Source organism: Saccostrea cucullata, unplaced genomic scaffold (genome assembly GCF_032062105.1).
Source record: "Saccostrea cucullata isolate Sc308-1 unplaced genomic scaffold, CSIRO_AGI_Scuc_v1 ctg2405, whole genome shotgun sequence".
NCBI classification, from domain to species: Eukaryota; Metazoa; Mollusca; class Bivalvia; order Ostreida; family Ostreidae; genus Saccostrea; species Saccostrea cuccullata.
This window is the reverse complement of record NW_026922751.1, coordinates 13,359-31,419: the sequence shown is the minus strand read 5'-3', so window position 1 is coordinate 31,419 and position 18,061 is coordinate 13,359. Positions and strand designations below refer to the sequence as shown.

General features: G+C 31.6%; 1 protein-coding gene across 1 annotated transcript; it reads left to right on the top strand.

Moving 5' to 3' along the window:
• The first annotated feature begins 28 nt into the window (after window positions 1-28).
• LOC134262352 (E3 ubiquitin-protein ligase rnf213-alpha-like) lies at window positions 29-16,314 on the top strand. Its single transcript, XM_062744724.1, has 12 exons — window positions 29-145; window positions 1,953-2,007; window positions 2,777-2,970; window positions 3,137-3,278; window positions 4,337-4,414; window positions 6,768-6,978; window positions 7,643-7,856; window positions 9,333-9,407; window positions 10,976-11,167; window positions 12,544-12,633; window positions 14,155-14,354; window positions 16,131-16,314. Exons 1-12 carry the CDS (start codon window positions 29-31, stop codon window positions 16,312-16,314), a joined length of 1,752 nt encoding a protein of 583 aa, XP_062600708.1.
• The last annotated feature ends 1,747 nt before the right edge of the window (window positions 16,315-18,061 follow it).

The window sequence follows — 18,061 nt, the reverse complement described above, 5'->3', positions numbered from 1 at the left end:
GAAATATTATGATCAATGTTTGATGCTAATGGTTATCATCTTCATTTTAGATAATTCATGTCCAGTTTTGGCTTTGAAAACAAAAGAGGAAAGAGAGCAGTGGGAAAATATTTTCTGTGAGACAATAATTGCACCCATTACACAGGTAGGTTAAAAAGGGAGAATTTAATATTTCTTCTTTAGAATTTAATCGACCCAAACGAAGTGAAACATTACATATGTATATGTTACATGAATATTGTCACTTAGAAACCAGACTGGTGCTCTTTTCATTAACTTGGAAGCAGTAAATAAAAATTATAATTTTTTTATAAAGATGATTTATTGATGAAATAAAACAGGAATCTAATGGGATTCCAAGTATGTCTTATACTTCTGATTAAATGAATAAAGGATACCTTTTGTGGCACCTAAATAAATATTAATCGTTTGTTTGCTTGCATAACGACCCTAAGAAGATTTTGCACTTATATTGGAATGCAAACATATGTCGATGAATAGCTACAATTTAGGATTGCACTCGGTAGTTATGGACATTGTGCAGTGAAGCATCTTTTTAGAGATTTTGCTCTGGCTTGGAACCTCGGTCAATATGGCTATCGAAGAGCGGGTCTCTACTTCCCGCAGTGGGATATGACCATGCAACGTTCAAAGCAAGCATTTTAAGGAAGGCTTTGCAAGAATAATGGCGTATTATTTAGATTGATTGATTGTATGTTGTTTAACGTCCCTCTCGAGAATTTTTCACTCATATGGAAACGCAACTACATGCCTGCAGAGAGCCGCAAATTTTGTCCTATACTTGGCACTCAGGGCCATTGAGCAGTGATGGATCTTTTTCGTGTCATCACCTACTGCGACACAGGACTTAGATTTATACGGTCTCATCCGAAGAAACGGTCTCCACGTCCCACAGTGGGATTCGAACCCATTGGATCAACTCCTTACTTCGCGATGCTAGAACAGACTATCTAACCACTGCGCCACGCGGGTGGCGTGTATTATTTAGATAAGCTTTAGATTTTGGCATGTGGTTGTTTAATAAGCTTGATACAATGTAAGTACTGTTACACATGGCTTTCATTGAATAATTCTAAAGGATTTGCTGACAATGATCCCCAAATGTTCAGCGGCAAGAAAAAAAGGAGAACACGTTCAAAATGATATGTGAAATCACATATCTAACAGACACTAAATAAGAATGTATTCCTGTTGTATTATCGTTGGACACGTGCATGATAGATATACAAGATTACAATAGTATACATTAATAAAATTTGGAGTAATTGTTAATTTTTAGTTTGTGTGCAATGGAAATACATTTTTAAACAATATTTTTGTGCATTTGAATTTATACTTTGCTGACATTTGGATTCTTCTGTACATATATATCAAAGTATTAAAGAAGCTACTGTAGTTCTGATTGATTAATCAAAATTATGCGTCAAATAATTACAAAGGATGGCTTAATTGGAGTTAATTACGTGTATTTGTCATATTCATTACCTAATTTATGTCTTTGAGACGCATCGGACAATGTACAGCCTTATATATCGTTTAATGTTTTATGTTGCAATTTTCGAAGAAGCAGTTCAAAAACATGTGAGCGGAGTAATTATGCACAAGACCCAGTCGCGGATCCAGGAATTGAAGTTAGAGGGGGCGCCAAAAGTAGGCAAGGGGTCTGGGGCCGCCTTTAGGCCCCCAGTGGGTCCAGGGCAAAGCCCTGGTGGGGGCCCAGGGGGGCGAAGCCCCCGGAAGCTCCTGGGTTCTAGAGATTTTGTAGGGTAAAAATGAGGTCTACCAAGTACACATATATACATTTTCTAGATGAAACTGTGATTTACGTTAACTTTGACAATTTTAGGGGGGGGCGCCGGGTGCGCCCCCCCTTAAATCCGCCACTGAGACCTGACATCAAATATTATGTTTTACATTACGATTTGTTTCAGGATGCAAAAAATCAAGTTGAAAACCTGAAAAAAGCTTTGGATTCTAATACGAAAGGTAAGGCATGAATTGTCTTCTGTAAAACCAGTTTTTAGCCGGGCTTATTGCTCAAAGAGCAATTACCGGCTTATGTGATCCTGTTCAAGGCAGGATGTTGACCCCATAGTCGCCATTTTAAAGTTACGTGCAAAAATATAGTTCTTACTCTCAACCGCTTTTGACATAATACAAACGCTAAATAAAGCAACAAAAATAAAACGAAGTTTTATCTATATAAAATAAAAATTTGTAGTAATGACTTTGAAAACTTCATAAGTCAAAGAACATAGTTCATTAGCGTAAGGATTTTTGATAATCAGTGTTACCGTAGTTCTCTACACATACGAGGTAAATCAGGAGGGGGAACCAGACTGGCCTGTTTGTTTACATTCAGCTGCGGTACCAGATTAATTCTGATTCAGACAAAATTGGACTGTGGTATTAGGATTGAAAAACTCACTGTCAGTGTCTTATCATTTATATTGATAGTTTTAAAATAATTTTTTCATCAGAATATAAACATGATTCATGTAAGAAATCCATTCTACTCTGTAAATGAGCCCGGCTCTCTGTACTTCTGAGTACTTTGATTAATTACTAGTATCGCCTATTTTGAGATGATGAAACACATGATATCCTGAAAGTTCTTTTTTTTTGATAAATAAGCATGTAGTGTACAGAAACGCCTATTTTTTCACTGTTTATGTTTCCTTTTGATTGTATATGCACCTTTGATTTAAAAATACAAATATAAACATTTTTAACTTTTGTTGAATTTTCATTTCAGAAGAGCATCAGCTATTGAAAACAATTTTAAGTGAGGAAGTTGACGTAAGTAGGGTCACTCCTGAGAATCTTATTTCATGTCCAGCCCTCTGGAAATATTATAGACCTACGTCTTTCAGAACTTTCCGTGTTCAGTTTGAGGCATGGCGAAATAGTTCTTCAGGTTGTGATGTCCTTCAACTGTACTTGAAAATGGTATGCTCTCTCTCTTTCTCTAGCTCTAGCTCTCTTTCTCTCTCTCTCTCTCTCTCTCTCTCTCTCTCTCTCTCTCTCTCTCTCTCTCTCTCTCTCTCTCTCTCTCTCTCTCATACACACATAAACACACAGCGTATGTAAATTTAACTCTCTTTTTTGGTTTCAGTTTGACGAACTCCAAGTACTTAAATACTTACCAGACATTATTCTTCTCCAAAATGCCCTTCTTAGACGTCTGAGAAGGCATGTAGATCCTGGATATGTGGAAAAGATGACAATACAGGAATACATTGATTCCGTATCAAACGGTAGTTCTCATTATATGCTACATGTACAATTTAAAATTTAAATAGAATTTTGAACTTTGAAAAAAATAGCACTTTAAAAAAATTCAGAGTGCGTTGTAGTTGGGACAAAATCAGCGCATTTTGATCATTTTCGAGTTGCGTTAAATTTGGGACAAATTCAAGGCACTTGGATAATTTTTTGAAAGTGTGTATCAACATTTTACCAGGGAGACACAAAGCACAGTTTTAAAAATAAGTATAAAATGAGGTTCATTTTTCTTACTATCAATAAAAAAGTCAATCATTGTGTCATATATTTTCACAATAGATAAATAAATGAACATGATAGACTAATAGATAGATAAGTGAGAGAGAGAAAGAGAGAGGATTGTCATGGAATTGAAAATCATAATTGCTTCCATTTCCTTAAGAAAAATGCAATACTTATTATTTAAGTGGCTTATCGATCCCTACATCTACCGAATTTATTACAGACTGGATAAAATAAAGGTGCTATTAGACAATTATTTCTCCATTATTTTTAAAGATCCATTTTCTTTTTATAACATTTTAGAATTTTTGGGGATGAAACAAGTCCTAAAATTTTGTAAATGTCTGTTTTAGATCTTGAAACTACGAAATCACCGAAAAGTTATCCAACCAGGTTCAAATAATTATTTATTATAGCTGAAAATTTGCAAGAATATTGACCAAACCGTGAACATTTTAAGTGCTTTAATATGATCAAAATTTCCCATAGTGTGTTATCTCAGTCGCAAATTTAACGCATCTGAAACAAATTCAGCATGCGTAATTTTTCAAAGTCCGTTGCATCAAAGATTTATTATTTTTTTTAATATGATCTAAGATAACGTCAGTTTTCAGTTTCCATTTATCAATAACTTGATTGATCACTGGTATAATTTTTTATAAGTGAAAATTTTTATTCGTCTGTTTGTTATTATTGTAAATTGAATGTTCTATTACATTAAAACAATAAATATTTTTAATTATTTGAAAACTTATAAATTTTCATTTGTAAACTAACTTTTTCTAGCAAGTTTAATGCTATCTCTTAGATGATGGTAAAACTGAACAAGGTGTAAAATCCTTTCTGCAAGCGTGGTCAGAAATCAGACTGCATCTACAAGAATACAGTAAGTAATAATTGATAAAATAGTATGTATATGTAAAGCACTAAAATAACAATATTGTAAGCGTCGGAACTACTAAATAGATACAAAGTCACGAATGGAAATTTATACGAAGCAAATGAGCTCATTTGATATCGTTGTACATGATGGGGAAAAGAAACGTACCTCTATGGCAAGCCCTTTTGCTATTTATTCGAAAAATAAAATTTATCTTAAAATTACAGAGATAGAGATATATCTCTTTGAAAACAGAGATATCTCCCAACTTGAAGAGATATCTCTCATTTTTAAGAGACATTACTATGAGAAAGAGATATCTCTTAAACTTAGAGAGATATCACTTATACTTGGAGAGGTATCTCTTTTTATATGAGAGATATCTCTTCTACTTGAACAGATATCTCTTTCTCCTTGAGAGATATCTCTTTCGTGAAAAGACATATCTCTGAATTTTAAAGAGATATCTCTTTTCACGAAAGAGATATCTCTTTTACTTTTAGAGATATCTTTCCAAGTTAAAGAGATATCTCATAAAGTAAAAGAGATATTTCTCTTAGTTTATCTTAAGAGATATCTCTCAAAGTGAAAGATATGTCTTTCAAAAGTGTCTAAAAGAGATATCTCTCAAGCAAAAAGATATCTCTTTGTTGTAAAGAGATATCTCTCTTCATTATTTTTATTTAAATTCCATTTGAAATTACTTCTCCCTTTACGGGAAGTAAGCTTTTTATTCTCGGAAGTACATCAAACTATTTTTAAATTTCGACATATTCATGATATTCTACATTATAGCTTCACTAAACATGACAATTTATTCAGTGTTATCTAGATTTCAAATTAGTGACCGTTTACTATATCATAAGCTGAGAAAATTCGGTCCATCGGATTGGAGATGTTATGTTTACTTTCGTTTTCCTTAATATTAAACTTTTAGCATTTTTATCAACGAAGTTGCAATTATTATTTTTTGTTTCAAACAAGGTATTTTTAGCATTTTTGTCTACATGAAATGGGGTTCGTTTTATGATTATAAATAATGACAAACACCATGCTGTCGTTATGGATAAGTGTATTCACAGTAATATCACAGCTCTGAAATATATAAACAATATTAAATATTTTATAACAATACATTACTTGAAGATCACTTGCCAGATAGCACAGTCAAAATAAGAGTTATTGCCCTTTAATTGTGCTCATAAATAAAACATTAAGAGTTGTCTTTCTTAATCAATAATATGTACAAAGTACAACTGCTCTGGAATTTATAGATAAAACAATCAGATCAATTATACTGAACTTTTCCAGAATAATATAATTAATGGACAATATTCAAAATATATATACATCATACCTATATGTGATATAAAGCCCGTACACTCCAAATATACAATGATGAGTGAACTTTAATTCATTCAGTGATCTGTATATCAATAATACATAACTTTACTGTATTGCTCTCAAAAATATAAAATACAATGATATATGAAATCATTACTTTCATTATTTACAAAGTCATAAAATAAAGACTGAATCTTCATACTTTATATTAGAATATTAATATTTGGGAATTAAATAGATAAACAATTATATAGAGATAATGAAATTAGTAAAAGTCAACTTACATTCTGTCCAGTCTTGCAATTGGTCATGGTCATAAATTCAGTCATAGACAAACAAATACACAAAAACCAATATGTCTGCTGGTCAGACCAAGATCTCAAACCAAATTAATTAACAAAGCTAAAAACCAAAAGAGATGGAAACCAAGCAATGAAATCCAAGTTGGCCCTGACACTTTACATAATATAAAAAGAAAAGGGACAGGACTTTGAATGAACACTGTGATGTCATACATCTATAAATAACTCAATGAACACAGATTGATGTAAATAATTCCATGTGGATTTATTCAATAAATGAAATGCTGAAAAGAAATAAATATGATAATTCAACTGAAATAATTTAATCATGAAATATAATAATTAATATAAGAAATAAATCACCCTATCACATACATAGTACGTATATTACTAGTATTCTGGGTTTATCATGCTCAGTTTTTTTTTTCTTATTTCAGCAAAATTACAGAGGCTTTACTTCCTGTTTTCGTTTTTTTTTAAATGTGAGAATTAATTATTTTAAGAGATATTTCTTTAGCTTAGAAAGATATCTTTTTTGAAAATCTGAAGAGATATCTCTTAACTAAGAAAGATGTCTCTTTTACGCGTATTCCTAAGCGGTACATAGGGAAGAAGGCCCTCCGGCTAATATGGGCCAGAGGGCTGATATGACATACAAAAAATGTACCGTATGAACTCAGACTCTGTTTTAAACGATTTCAATCTCTTTTAAGAATTTACAATTCGGAAAAATCTAAATGGACCAATATCTACAGTCATCTTTCCAAAAGAATATTGTGAGATGAATTTGACGCATAAAAATGCTTTGGGCTTTCTTCTTCCGATGCATGAAGGAATAGGAATGATCTCTTTCGTCATGGTCCATTATATGATTGAACTTCAAAATCAGTTTCTTCAGGAGTGTTGTGGGATATCCAATACCAGGTAACGATTTGTAGAAGTACAAAACACTAACCTTATTTATTCCTTTAAGAATCTACTATTTATACTCAAATGTGTTGAAGTCGAGTTCGAATCAGTGCCTTGCTACTTTGAATGCACATGGACATCTGGATGGATTTGAATTAATCAGATGTTTAGAATAGATACCTATGTTATTTTATTTTAAAATGCACCATATTTACAAGATCATAAATAATTTGTAGATTTTTAGGGCATTTCCATATGAAGTAGAAGTATTTAGTCAGTCAATAATTATTTGACTCATGTAGTCCTTGGATATAACTTAAATTTAAACTTTTTAAACTTTCATAACTTTTAAAGCATTTCGTTTGTACTTTTAAAGATTACATATACCCGTTACATCTAGACTTCTTGATGAAATACCGGTATATGGAGCAGTATTCAATCTTTTTATAGTTTCATTTTCAATAATTATACAGCGAAACCTGTCTAATCCGACATTCAATGGGAGACGAATTTCGTGTAGGAATAGACAGTGTGCCGAATTGAATGTGTAAAATAACATTAAAATTAGAAAAATGGGAAATAGATTTTAGGTCAGAATTTACAGTGTGATGGATTACACAGGTGTAGGATTAGACAGTTTTCACTGTACTTGTAAAGTTTGTTTATTTTGCTTCCATAGCTTTGCAGCATGGCCAAAAATAATACCGCATACAGCTACGAGAAAAGATGTAATCATATGTGAGGAACAGAGGGATATAATGCCAATGGTTTTAGCCAACACTCACTATGATGTTCGGGAGCAGGAAAGACTTGTGGAATTTGACTTTAAATCTTTTGAACGTCAGTTACAAGCTCAATTTCTAGGTGATAAACCTGGATTTGAGGAAAAGAAGGTCTGCTACAAATATCCTTTAAGAGCCAAGATATCTAAAATGAATTTATACATCATGATTTGTCTAAATTCTTGCGTTTTTGATTTTAAGCTTAGTAATACATGTAATATGAGTTATTAAAAATTAAAATTTAAATAGCAAAAGAAAAATCTTTATCTCAGGATTCATACCCAGTTTCCCAGAATTCTTGTGCATTTCTTTCATGGGGTTAAGCTGATACACATTGATACTCAAAAACTAGTTATTTTTTTCCTATGAATGAAAAATATTAATATTCGTCTTTAAAGATAATACGAGCTGCATGATTGTTTTACTCAATAAGGTCCATTATCATTTTGTTTATATGAGAAACAGTATTCTTTGTAAATTTTCTCAAAGACAACCTTGGTATTTACGAGGGGTGTTAGAAAAGTTCGCGGACAAGTTCTATTGTGAGCGCGCTATTTCCACGAAACCGGTCAAACTTTCCAGATAAAATCTTAACCTATTTTCCAATAAATATACAAAAATTTGGTGTTCTCCGGTGATCATTGAAAAATATTCGGCTTTTTTATTTTGATAAATCTTGCTTCACGGAGCATGCTCCATTTTGGCACGTTTACATTACAAAGACTCTTTATTAAAATTAAAAATTGCACAATTGTAGCGCAAAGAGATTTATGATATTTAACCTATCGCTAAAGTATTCATGAAACGTCACTTGGAGAAATTTTGAGTTAAATTGGAGAGTATATGACTGTTTTATAGCCATTTATAAATGATCAACACGTAAAAACACAGCCAAAAATCGGAACGTCATTAAGAGTCATGGAGCACTGCACTACGTAAAAATTATGTGTGTAGACAGTAAAATGTCTAAAAGAGATTGAAATTTTCAAGATGCTGCCGGGAATTTCCTACACACACAAAGGACAAAATTTTTAAATGGTTATGACTTCATATAAATGGAAGGATAAACATTTTGAATGATTAACTCCATCGCTACTTCAATACCCTCTTATCGCATGGACGTTGTGCCCATATGGTTTTTCATAGTTTTCATACCTGATCGATTTACTGCATAGACGTTTTTAAAGATCTCAAAAATATCCGAATCAATACAATCCGAATTAGTACAAAAGACATTATATTAGAAAGGTAACATGTCTTGATATAGATATTCAATTTTAAAGTAGAAAAAAGATAAGAAAAATCTGAAGAAAGGAAAGATTTATAAAACTGCGACAAAGCTTAACGGATTGAAATCTGGTTGTCACGTCGCCTTACGTCAAGGGATTGCTCCGTGAATCATATGACCTCATAGTAAAAATCGTTGTAAATATTTAAGATTTTAGTAAATGGACCTGATTTTTTACATACTAATAAACAAAATGTAGTAATTTACTCAGACATAGGTCATACTTCACCGAACACAATAGATTTTCCGTAATTCAATGTGTCCGCGAACTTTTCTAACAACCCTCGTATATTTTTTAGATAAAAGTTATGCGGTTTTCCAACGAAAGAACTGATAGGAAAATGTTCGCAACTCTAAGGAGCAAGGTTCCACAGGTATAACATCATTATTTTTAAGCTGCATGGATTATAGGCTTTCGTTAGCTTTGATTAGACAAGTTTTATAACATTCCGTGTAAATATACATATCAAAAATAACTAAAGTTGATTTTCCCTTGGTATTTATTTATTTCTTGTCATTACAATTTTTTTTTATCATCGGGTATCAAAGTGTTTGTAACTGCTTAACCCGTTATAAGGTCAGAACGATGGCAAATCGACTTGAAAATCTGCAATCATTTAATCGAATAATATAATAAAATTGCGTGTATAATTTCTTAAAATTCAACTTGCAATTTCAAAATACCCTGAATGTTTTCCTGTACTAGTATTATTTCAGCTGATATGGAGATAATTAATTCAGTCACTTCGGATAGATAATCACTTAATAGTAATTGACCAATTGCTGAAGTGGAAATTACTGTGTAAACGTCATGTCTAGGCCACTCTGTTCTATTGTTCTTTAATGACTAAGGAATGAATAACTACCTATTTAATACGAAAAAATGGGTTGAGGCAGTTTACGCTCTTTTAACCGCGAAGCAGTTTATAATCAAAGTACTCAGAAGTACAGAGAGCCGGGCTCATTTACAGAGTAGAATGGATTTCTTACATGAATCACGTTTATATTCTGATGAAAAAATTATTTTAAAACTATCAATATAAATGATAAGACACTGACAGTGAGTTTTTCAATCCTAATACCACGGTCCGATTTTGTCAGAATCAGAATTAATCTGGTACCGCAGCTGAATGTAAACAAACAGGCCAGTCTGGTTCCCCCTCCTGCTTTACCTCGTATGTGTAGAGAACTACGGTAACACTGATTATCAAAAATCCTTACGCTAATGAACTATGTTCTTTGACTTATGAAGTTTTCAAAGTCATTACTACAAATGTTTATTTTATATAGATAAAACTTCGTTTTATTTTTGTTGCTTTATTTAGCGTTTGTATTATGTCAAAAGCGGTTGAGTGTAAGAACTATATTTTTGCACGTAACTTTAAAATGGCGACTATTGGGTTAACATCCTGCTTTGAACAGGATCACATAAGCCGGCAATTGCTCTTTGAGCAATAAGCCCGGCTAAAAAGGGTAAACTGTTCAGATCTACTTTATACTGTATAAATTAGCATGATTAGGTCATTACATTCATCCCTTATAATTTAATGTTCATTCATTTAGTAAAAGAAAATAAGATGATTGCCTTTAAAAATGACTAAAAATTGTACAAAATATAAAATAAATGGTAATGTCGGGCGAATCGATGCGTTTTTGACATATGCAGCATTAGTTTAATATGTGACATAGGCAACCGTTCAAATTTTTTTACGATATAAAGTGTAATTTTTTATCCTATAAAATATAGCGTTATAACCAAACTTACATTTTTTGTAATTAAACCAGTGTTGAGAATATGTCTTACGAAGATATACAATATAGATATCTGAGGAACATATCGTCTGACCTGAAAGAACAAAAAGGAAAACTTTTTTAAAATCGTATAAAGATATTTCAGGTATCATACTTGTACTGTCTGTTTGTTATATCTTGTATTTTTAAGGTTCCTCTCAGTGAAGCACAAATGGCAATAGTGGAAAGTGAGTACCATTCGATCTCAGCTATCTGTTCTATTCTGGATGGCTTGGACATAGTCATTCGGTTTTTGCAAGCAACTGGTGGAAGTTGTGATGAGAAAATTTGCCACTATATTGCGAATACTCTTCGGTTCGAAAAAATTGCCCTAGGAAATCAGGTAAATGATATCTAGTAGTTGATTTGTCTTTTGTCTTACATAATTCTAATCAAAAAGTATCTACATAGCAATCAATGCTACAATACTTATGTTGTAGGCAGTTAAACTTTTGATGTCAAGTCTTAAAGGACGATACAAAATCTAATCACTTCGTGTTGTATTTCAGTTGTAACAAACTCAACGAAATAAGATGTAAACATCAAACAAGCTTAAGTGGCCTAAGAATAGGAATAATAACTCGTTAATTGGGACCAATTTTGCTGATTAAACTAAAACAGTGGGAAATATCCGTTTATTGCCTGTGCTGATGTGTCGCTGATAATAACGAGTTTGCAACCATAAAATCAGCATTAACGGTCCAAGATAACAATTGAGAAAATTAATAATTCCATTAATTCCATGAAAAATGTGAAGAAAATGAACAGCATTCGAGCTCAAAAGTCCATTAGACATTACAAAATAGGAGCAATTTTCAGACATTGTTGCACAGTTAAAAAAGCTTTAAGTGCTTCAGCCGTTTATGATTTCATTCTGATTAAAAAGTATCATATTCATACACAGACGTACGTACAAAAATTCACTGAATATACATCAGAATAAAATATCGGTTTGTAAAGTTTTCAGGTAACATTATGCATGGTAGTGCAGAGTATCAAAACATATGTTTCGTATTTGGATATATTTTACTACTAAATGATGTTTGTGACAATCTAACAACAATGCTTTATGATCTTTATGATAAACTTTTAAATTTACGACTTCCCTTTTTTACGTAGCAAAATATCCTTATTATCTGTATATAGGGTTTATGATTCTCAAATGATTCGATACGCAAGATCACTTTCTCGTATATATTAACTCTTTACAACTTACTGAACTGTTATGCAACATACACTTAATGTTCACTTCATAGAAATAGATATTTACCATTTCCCCGCAAGCACCTTAAAGCGAGGTACACGTTTCTCTAAAGTTTAGCGTAAATAATATCGTGACGTACTGTTTTGATACAAATATAACTTTTCTTATTTGATGAGAATTTTGCAAGCATAAAATAGAAGGAAATTGGCATTAAATTTAAGATTAAATGAACTTTTTAAAGTGCGTGAAAATGCGTGATTGCGGGGAAACGGTATATGCGTGATTTTGCGTTAGAAATAGGAAATGCTATATGCGTTAAAATGCGTGACTGCGGGGAAGGGGGTTAAAAAGAGATTCAAGCGGACAGACATTTGTTTTCATATTGTTTTAATTGAATATTTTGGACACTTTAATGCCTATGATCATCAAACTTTGTCAGTTGATGCATCTTGGGTCCTTGGGGTACATCAGCTGAAAAGTAAGTCATCGTTTTACAAATAATGCATTTTTTACAGACCCAGCAAATATGTTGCTTAAAACACTGTCAGTGTCTTTGGCTTTTGTTGTCCATGAAAAGAGCAGAAAAGCAAGTGAAAATCAAACAGGTAATATGCATTTAATGTAATATTCTTAATTTATCCATTATCCACTATGATAAAAAAAATTAGCTTAATTTAGATTCAATGAAACTAAAATTTAGCAGTTGTAGATCTATGTATTGTGTTTTTCCACAAAATGATACCATCTTATTGTAAGCTGCTTAGAAAAGGATTTTTAAATGAAGGATATTGTCTTGGAATCATTTTTAAGAGACGTCAAATGTTCCTGCTTTCTTGGCATGTTGTTATAACTTGCTCTGATTATGATCGTTGCTCATGCAATGCATCATGACCCATCTTTCAATATCAACAGAAAAACACAAAGGTTTTAAACTTATTAATTTAATTATTAGAATTAACATGCTTAAGAGAATCTCTTTGAGTAAGTAAGTCAAAACTTTGTCACTCGTGAAATTTGTTAAATCAAGGATTTTTTGAGAAGTATATTTTGGATAAGTACTCATATAGAGTGACTCAAAATCGCAGAGAAAATAGGGGGTCAGTGTTCATCTAACTGATCTACGTTACAATGAAGTTGACCTTTTTGCACTTAACTTTTAACTCTTTGGTTAATTACTTTAACCTTTATCATATTTTATCAGATCTAACCATGACAATAAATATGATTTTATTTTTTGTAAAATACTTTGATTAATATTTATCAAGAACAAATCTTGCAAATTCATGCGCGTAATTTTTTGTGTGACCTTTTTTGCACTAAAAAGTAACATATTTGGGCTGTTAAAAAACTAAATAGGTAATAAAACATTTTCTTAAATCAAGCTTTTTACGACTTAAGTGCTGATCAGTCACAAGTATCGAGTACTTTAAAATAATGAAAGAAAAAGTTGGGGTCAGTGATGTTAATTTTGAAATATTGGTCAACATTTTTGATTTTTCAGGAGAAAAATGTTGTATATTTTATCTTGACTTATTTGACATATCTTCATTTTTTGGCAAATTTTCTTGAAGGAAGGTGTAAAACTTGTTCTAAAAATATAAATTAAGATCTATATTAAATATTCTTAGCAATATCATAATGGAAAATATTCTCCGAGTTAAAGTGTGAGGCTAAAGTTCCAAGACATTAAATTGAATAAATGTGCAGATTTGCAGAATTATCTGTTAAATTTCCTTCCACCACAAGAAATAGTCCCTCATAAATCTTGCTTCTATGTAGCTTTTGAGCAGTTTTTTCATTGAATGTTATAACATTAACATTGTTGAAATTAGATATGTTATAAAAGTTTAATTTTGATCAATAGATTTGAAGTAAGAGGGTCTTTGTGAACTTTTCTAAATAGCTGACGAGTGATATACCTTAATTTAAAAAAAAAAAAAAAAAAAAAAACTCTCTCATTGTTCGTTTTATGTGTCTACATAATAATAGTTTGTGGATTGAAATCTATCAAAACTTACGTTAAGTATTTTCTTAAATATACGAATAAACAAAAATGTTCATACTGAGCTTAAAATCGCATCGAGGTGCATGTTTATCCTGGATATTGAAAAGTTTGGTATTTTTAGGATGGTTTTGAGACTGTGAGTGCAGACTACAAGCACCCACTATCTGAGAAAACACGGCAGGACTTTGTACAATACCTGAATTCATTGGATAAAAGGAAAACCAAGTCTCTACAGCGTCAATGGTTTGATTGTATCATGCTTCTAATTGCTGCTGAGGACGACGAAGTGGAAGACGAACAACTGGACTATTTAAATATGGAGTAATATTTAGGGTCTTACAGTGGTTAAATAATAGCTAATGTCTGATTTCCCCTTGTTTACACTTAAATATGTTTAAACCGCAATACCCTGAACATATTTCGTAAATTAGGAAGGAAGAAGGCATGGTTTAGGCTTTATTGTACCCTAAAAAAAAAATTCAACTTCAATTTTAACTAGGTTTCTGAAGGAAAAATTCTGTAGGAAGCGCGGGCGGTTTGGTGGTATACAAGAGTACCTCTTTTGTCCCGATAACAACTACTACTACGGAAGCCCATTTAGGACGTATAAAAATATTTTTGAAATTTGATATAACGAATTGTCGAATTTGTTATAACGAATTCAATTCATTATAACAATTTCTATGAATTTGTCATAACAAATTAAACTCGTTAAAACGAATTCAAAAATTTGTTATAACAAATTAATTTCGTTTAAACAAATTCTAAAGTTTGTTATAAGAAATTAAATTCGTTTAAACAAATTCCAAAGTTTGTTATAACGAATTAAATTCATTCAATCAAATTTAATAATCAGGTCCTATTGAGAAATATATATGAATTTGATATAACGATTTGTCGAATTCGTTTAAACGAATTCAGTTCGTTATGACAAGTTTTAGAATCTGTTAAAACGAGTTTAATTCGTATAAACAAATTTTTGAATTCGTTATAACGAAATCAACAAATTTGTTAAAACAGATTAAATTCATTATAACAAATTCAAAGAAATTGTTATAACGAATTAAATTCGTTATAACAAATTAGACAATTCGTTATATCGGATTCAAAAATATTTTTCGATAGGTCCTAAATGGGTTTCCGTATACTACAGTTTTCAAGATTTTTGCGTGGTTGGTAGATCATATGTGCACCTACCAAAAATGTGCATTTTACTTGAATTTTGATTTTTGAGGGAAAATACCAGCTGTTGAATTTAGTCATTTTGTGGATAAAGGGTGCATCCTTTATCCCGAAAACTCCTCCTACAGTTTTAAGAAAGGAAGTTCTTATTTTTAGATCACACATATCAGAGATGTTCATTCTGATTTTTGATCATTTTTCAGAAAATGACAGCTGTTGAACTCGAAAATATTGTCCTTTTTGCATAAAATTGCACATACGAGGAGTGTTCCAAAATTAAAATAATGTCATTTCACCCTTGCCCAGTGAACTTTTTGTCAATAACTTATTAAATTACATCCACACGTTAGATTTATTATTGAACTGTAGTAGCTTTTTTTGGTACTCACGTTGGTACTCAAACAATATTTACGTACTCTTGAAGCATTCTCAACATTAACAGATAAAAATATACTTGTTATTGCTATGTAAGATTTCAATCATTTATCAAAATTTAATGAGACATGTACAAATTATTTGTTATTTAAAACGTGTTTCATACTGCATGTTAGTAAAATGTTACGACCATTGTTGCACTCCCTGCACAAAAGGTATTCATTCCTTCATTTTTCGGACAATCTTTTAAAGACTGAACTTGAAGAAATGCGTGATTCTCTGAAATAAAATTTCAAAACAAAAAAATCTTTCTCAACAGATATGTTTGAGGAACACTAATTGGATGATATTTTGTAGAATTGCATTCTTAAGCCAAGATTTTACGAATGAACATATCGCATTATAAGTGTGTTTTTTTTTATTATCTAAGAATTCAAAAACGACAAATTTTATTCTATATATATCTTCTCGCTTTTTGGTTACATATAATTATTCATTTGCACATCGTAAGATACTCGTTACAGAAGTATTTTTTCTTAGGTTGAAAGGAGCCCTGTACGGACATATTGAAACACCAAAGTACAGCGATCAGTTATTGGAAAAAGAGAAAGATATAATTGGAGAAAATAGCTACACGTTGACAGATACAGAGGATTTTCCTCAAGACGTTAAGGGAGAGCATTGTATTGATGCATGGACAATTTTATTGAACACCAAACTGTAACATGAATAACTTTTAGTGAAAAGTGAAAGTACTTCAGATGAAGGAGTAGTACATGTATTAAAGGAATTTTATATATTCCTGACTGAAGTGAATATTCTCTCTCTCTCTCTCTCTCTCTCTCTCTCTCTCTCTCTCTGCTTCTGTTTTGCATCGAAAACATTTCTGAAATATCATATGTGTAGATCTCTTTTGCAAAGTATGGTGAGACATATTAGAATTTTTATACTCTATATAATAATTTTATAACATTTTCATTTGATTTTATATATATTTACTTAGTATTAGACACTGTTTGTATTTTTCTAATAAAACATCATTTTTGACATTTTTAATATTAGGATACAAATGCGAGTGAACTTTGCAAAGTGTTGAAATACAACGTGTATTGACTTTCAGCTTTCTCATAACAATGCCAATATGGTCCATTTCAAGATTATTTCATTAAAATTGTGTATTTTTGTTGTTTCTACATCATATAATTATATTTATCATATAAGAAGTCAAACTTTTGATTTTGGATAAATAGTTTGCTTTTTTTTAATATATGGTGTTGGGTTTTCGTTTGCATGGACTTAAGTTTCTTTACAAATTCAACTCATGTTTGATCGTTTAAACTATTTTCTGTTCCTTTGCTAACTTTTTAGATCAGTAGACTGTTGTATAGAGCAAACAGTAATGAGTACGAGTTAAATTTTTAGGAAAAAATATTTATAAATTAACACTAAAGGGTAGAGATGACCAGAATCTAAAAATATAGGTTTCTATGTATTTGCTTTCACATCTTAAAAAAATCGAGCAATCCCAAATGATTATTAGTATCTATTTAAAGTACATGTACCAACTAACACTTTGTTGGGATTTTTTTCTTACTCCATGTCGATTTTGTGTTTTTTTTTTAAAGTCGATTTTACTAACAATTGTTTAGAACTTTGTTGTGTATTTAATGGCTTTGTTCGAAGGAGGGGACATTAGTAATTAAGTTTTCTAGTCTGTCTAGAAATGGAAGTAATTATGCTTGAAATGTGTTTTCAGCACTGAAATTTTTTTATTTAGATTAACTTTAAGATAAAGGATTAAGTTTAATGTGTAGTATTTTATGCATATATGTACTAATATGTAAACATATAGCTTTTCTAAAACATGATATGTAATGCAAACTCGATTTAAAATCATATTATGAATTTCAACAATTTCCAATGTTTTAAAATAACGAGTTGTTTTTAGGTCACCTGAGTAAACTCAGGTGACCTATTGCTATCCGTTTTCATCTGTCGTCGTGCGGTGTGCGTCGTGTGTTAACATTTGAACATTTTCAGCTTCTTCTCTGCAACCGCCTAACCAATTTCAACCAATTTTGGCACAAAACATCTATAGGTAAAGGGAAACAAAAATTATGAATTTCATGGTCCCTGTCCCCTTAGGGCCTGAGGGGTGGGGCCAAAACCACTAAAATAAGTGCCATCTTTAAAAATATTCTTTACTCCTGGACATCAAGCAGTCAAACTGTTAGCATGATTGTGATGAGCATTGAGTCCTCTACCAAAATTGTGAGATTCGTGGCCCCAGGGTAAGGGGTTCTAGTGCCAGCGTTAGGCTATATAGATGGAATCAGGACAACTCGCCCCAAGACAAGTCGCCCCAACATTTCTTAACACAACTCGCCCCCCTTTTAGGACAACTCGCCCCCACTCAAGACACTCGCCCCCACTATTTATTTTCTTGTGAACTCCAAAGGAAAAACTTCTGT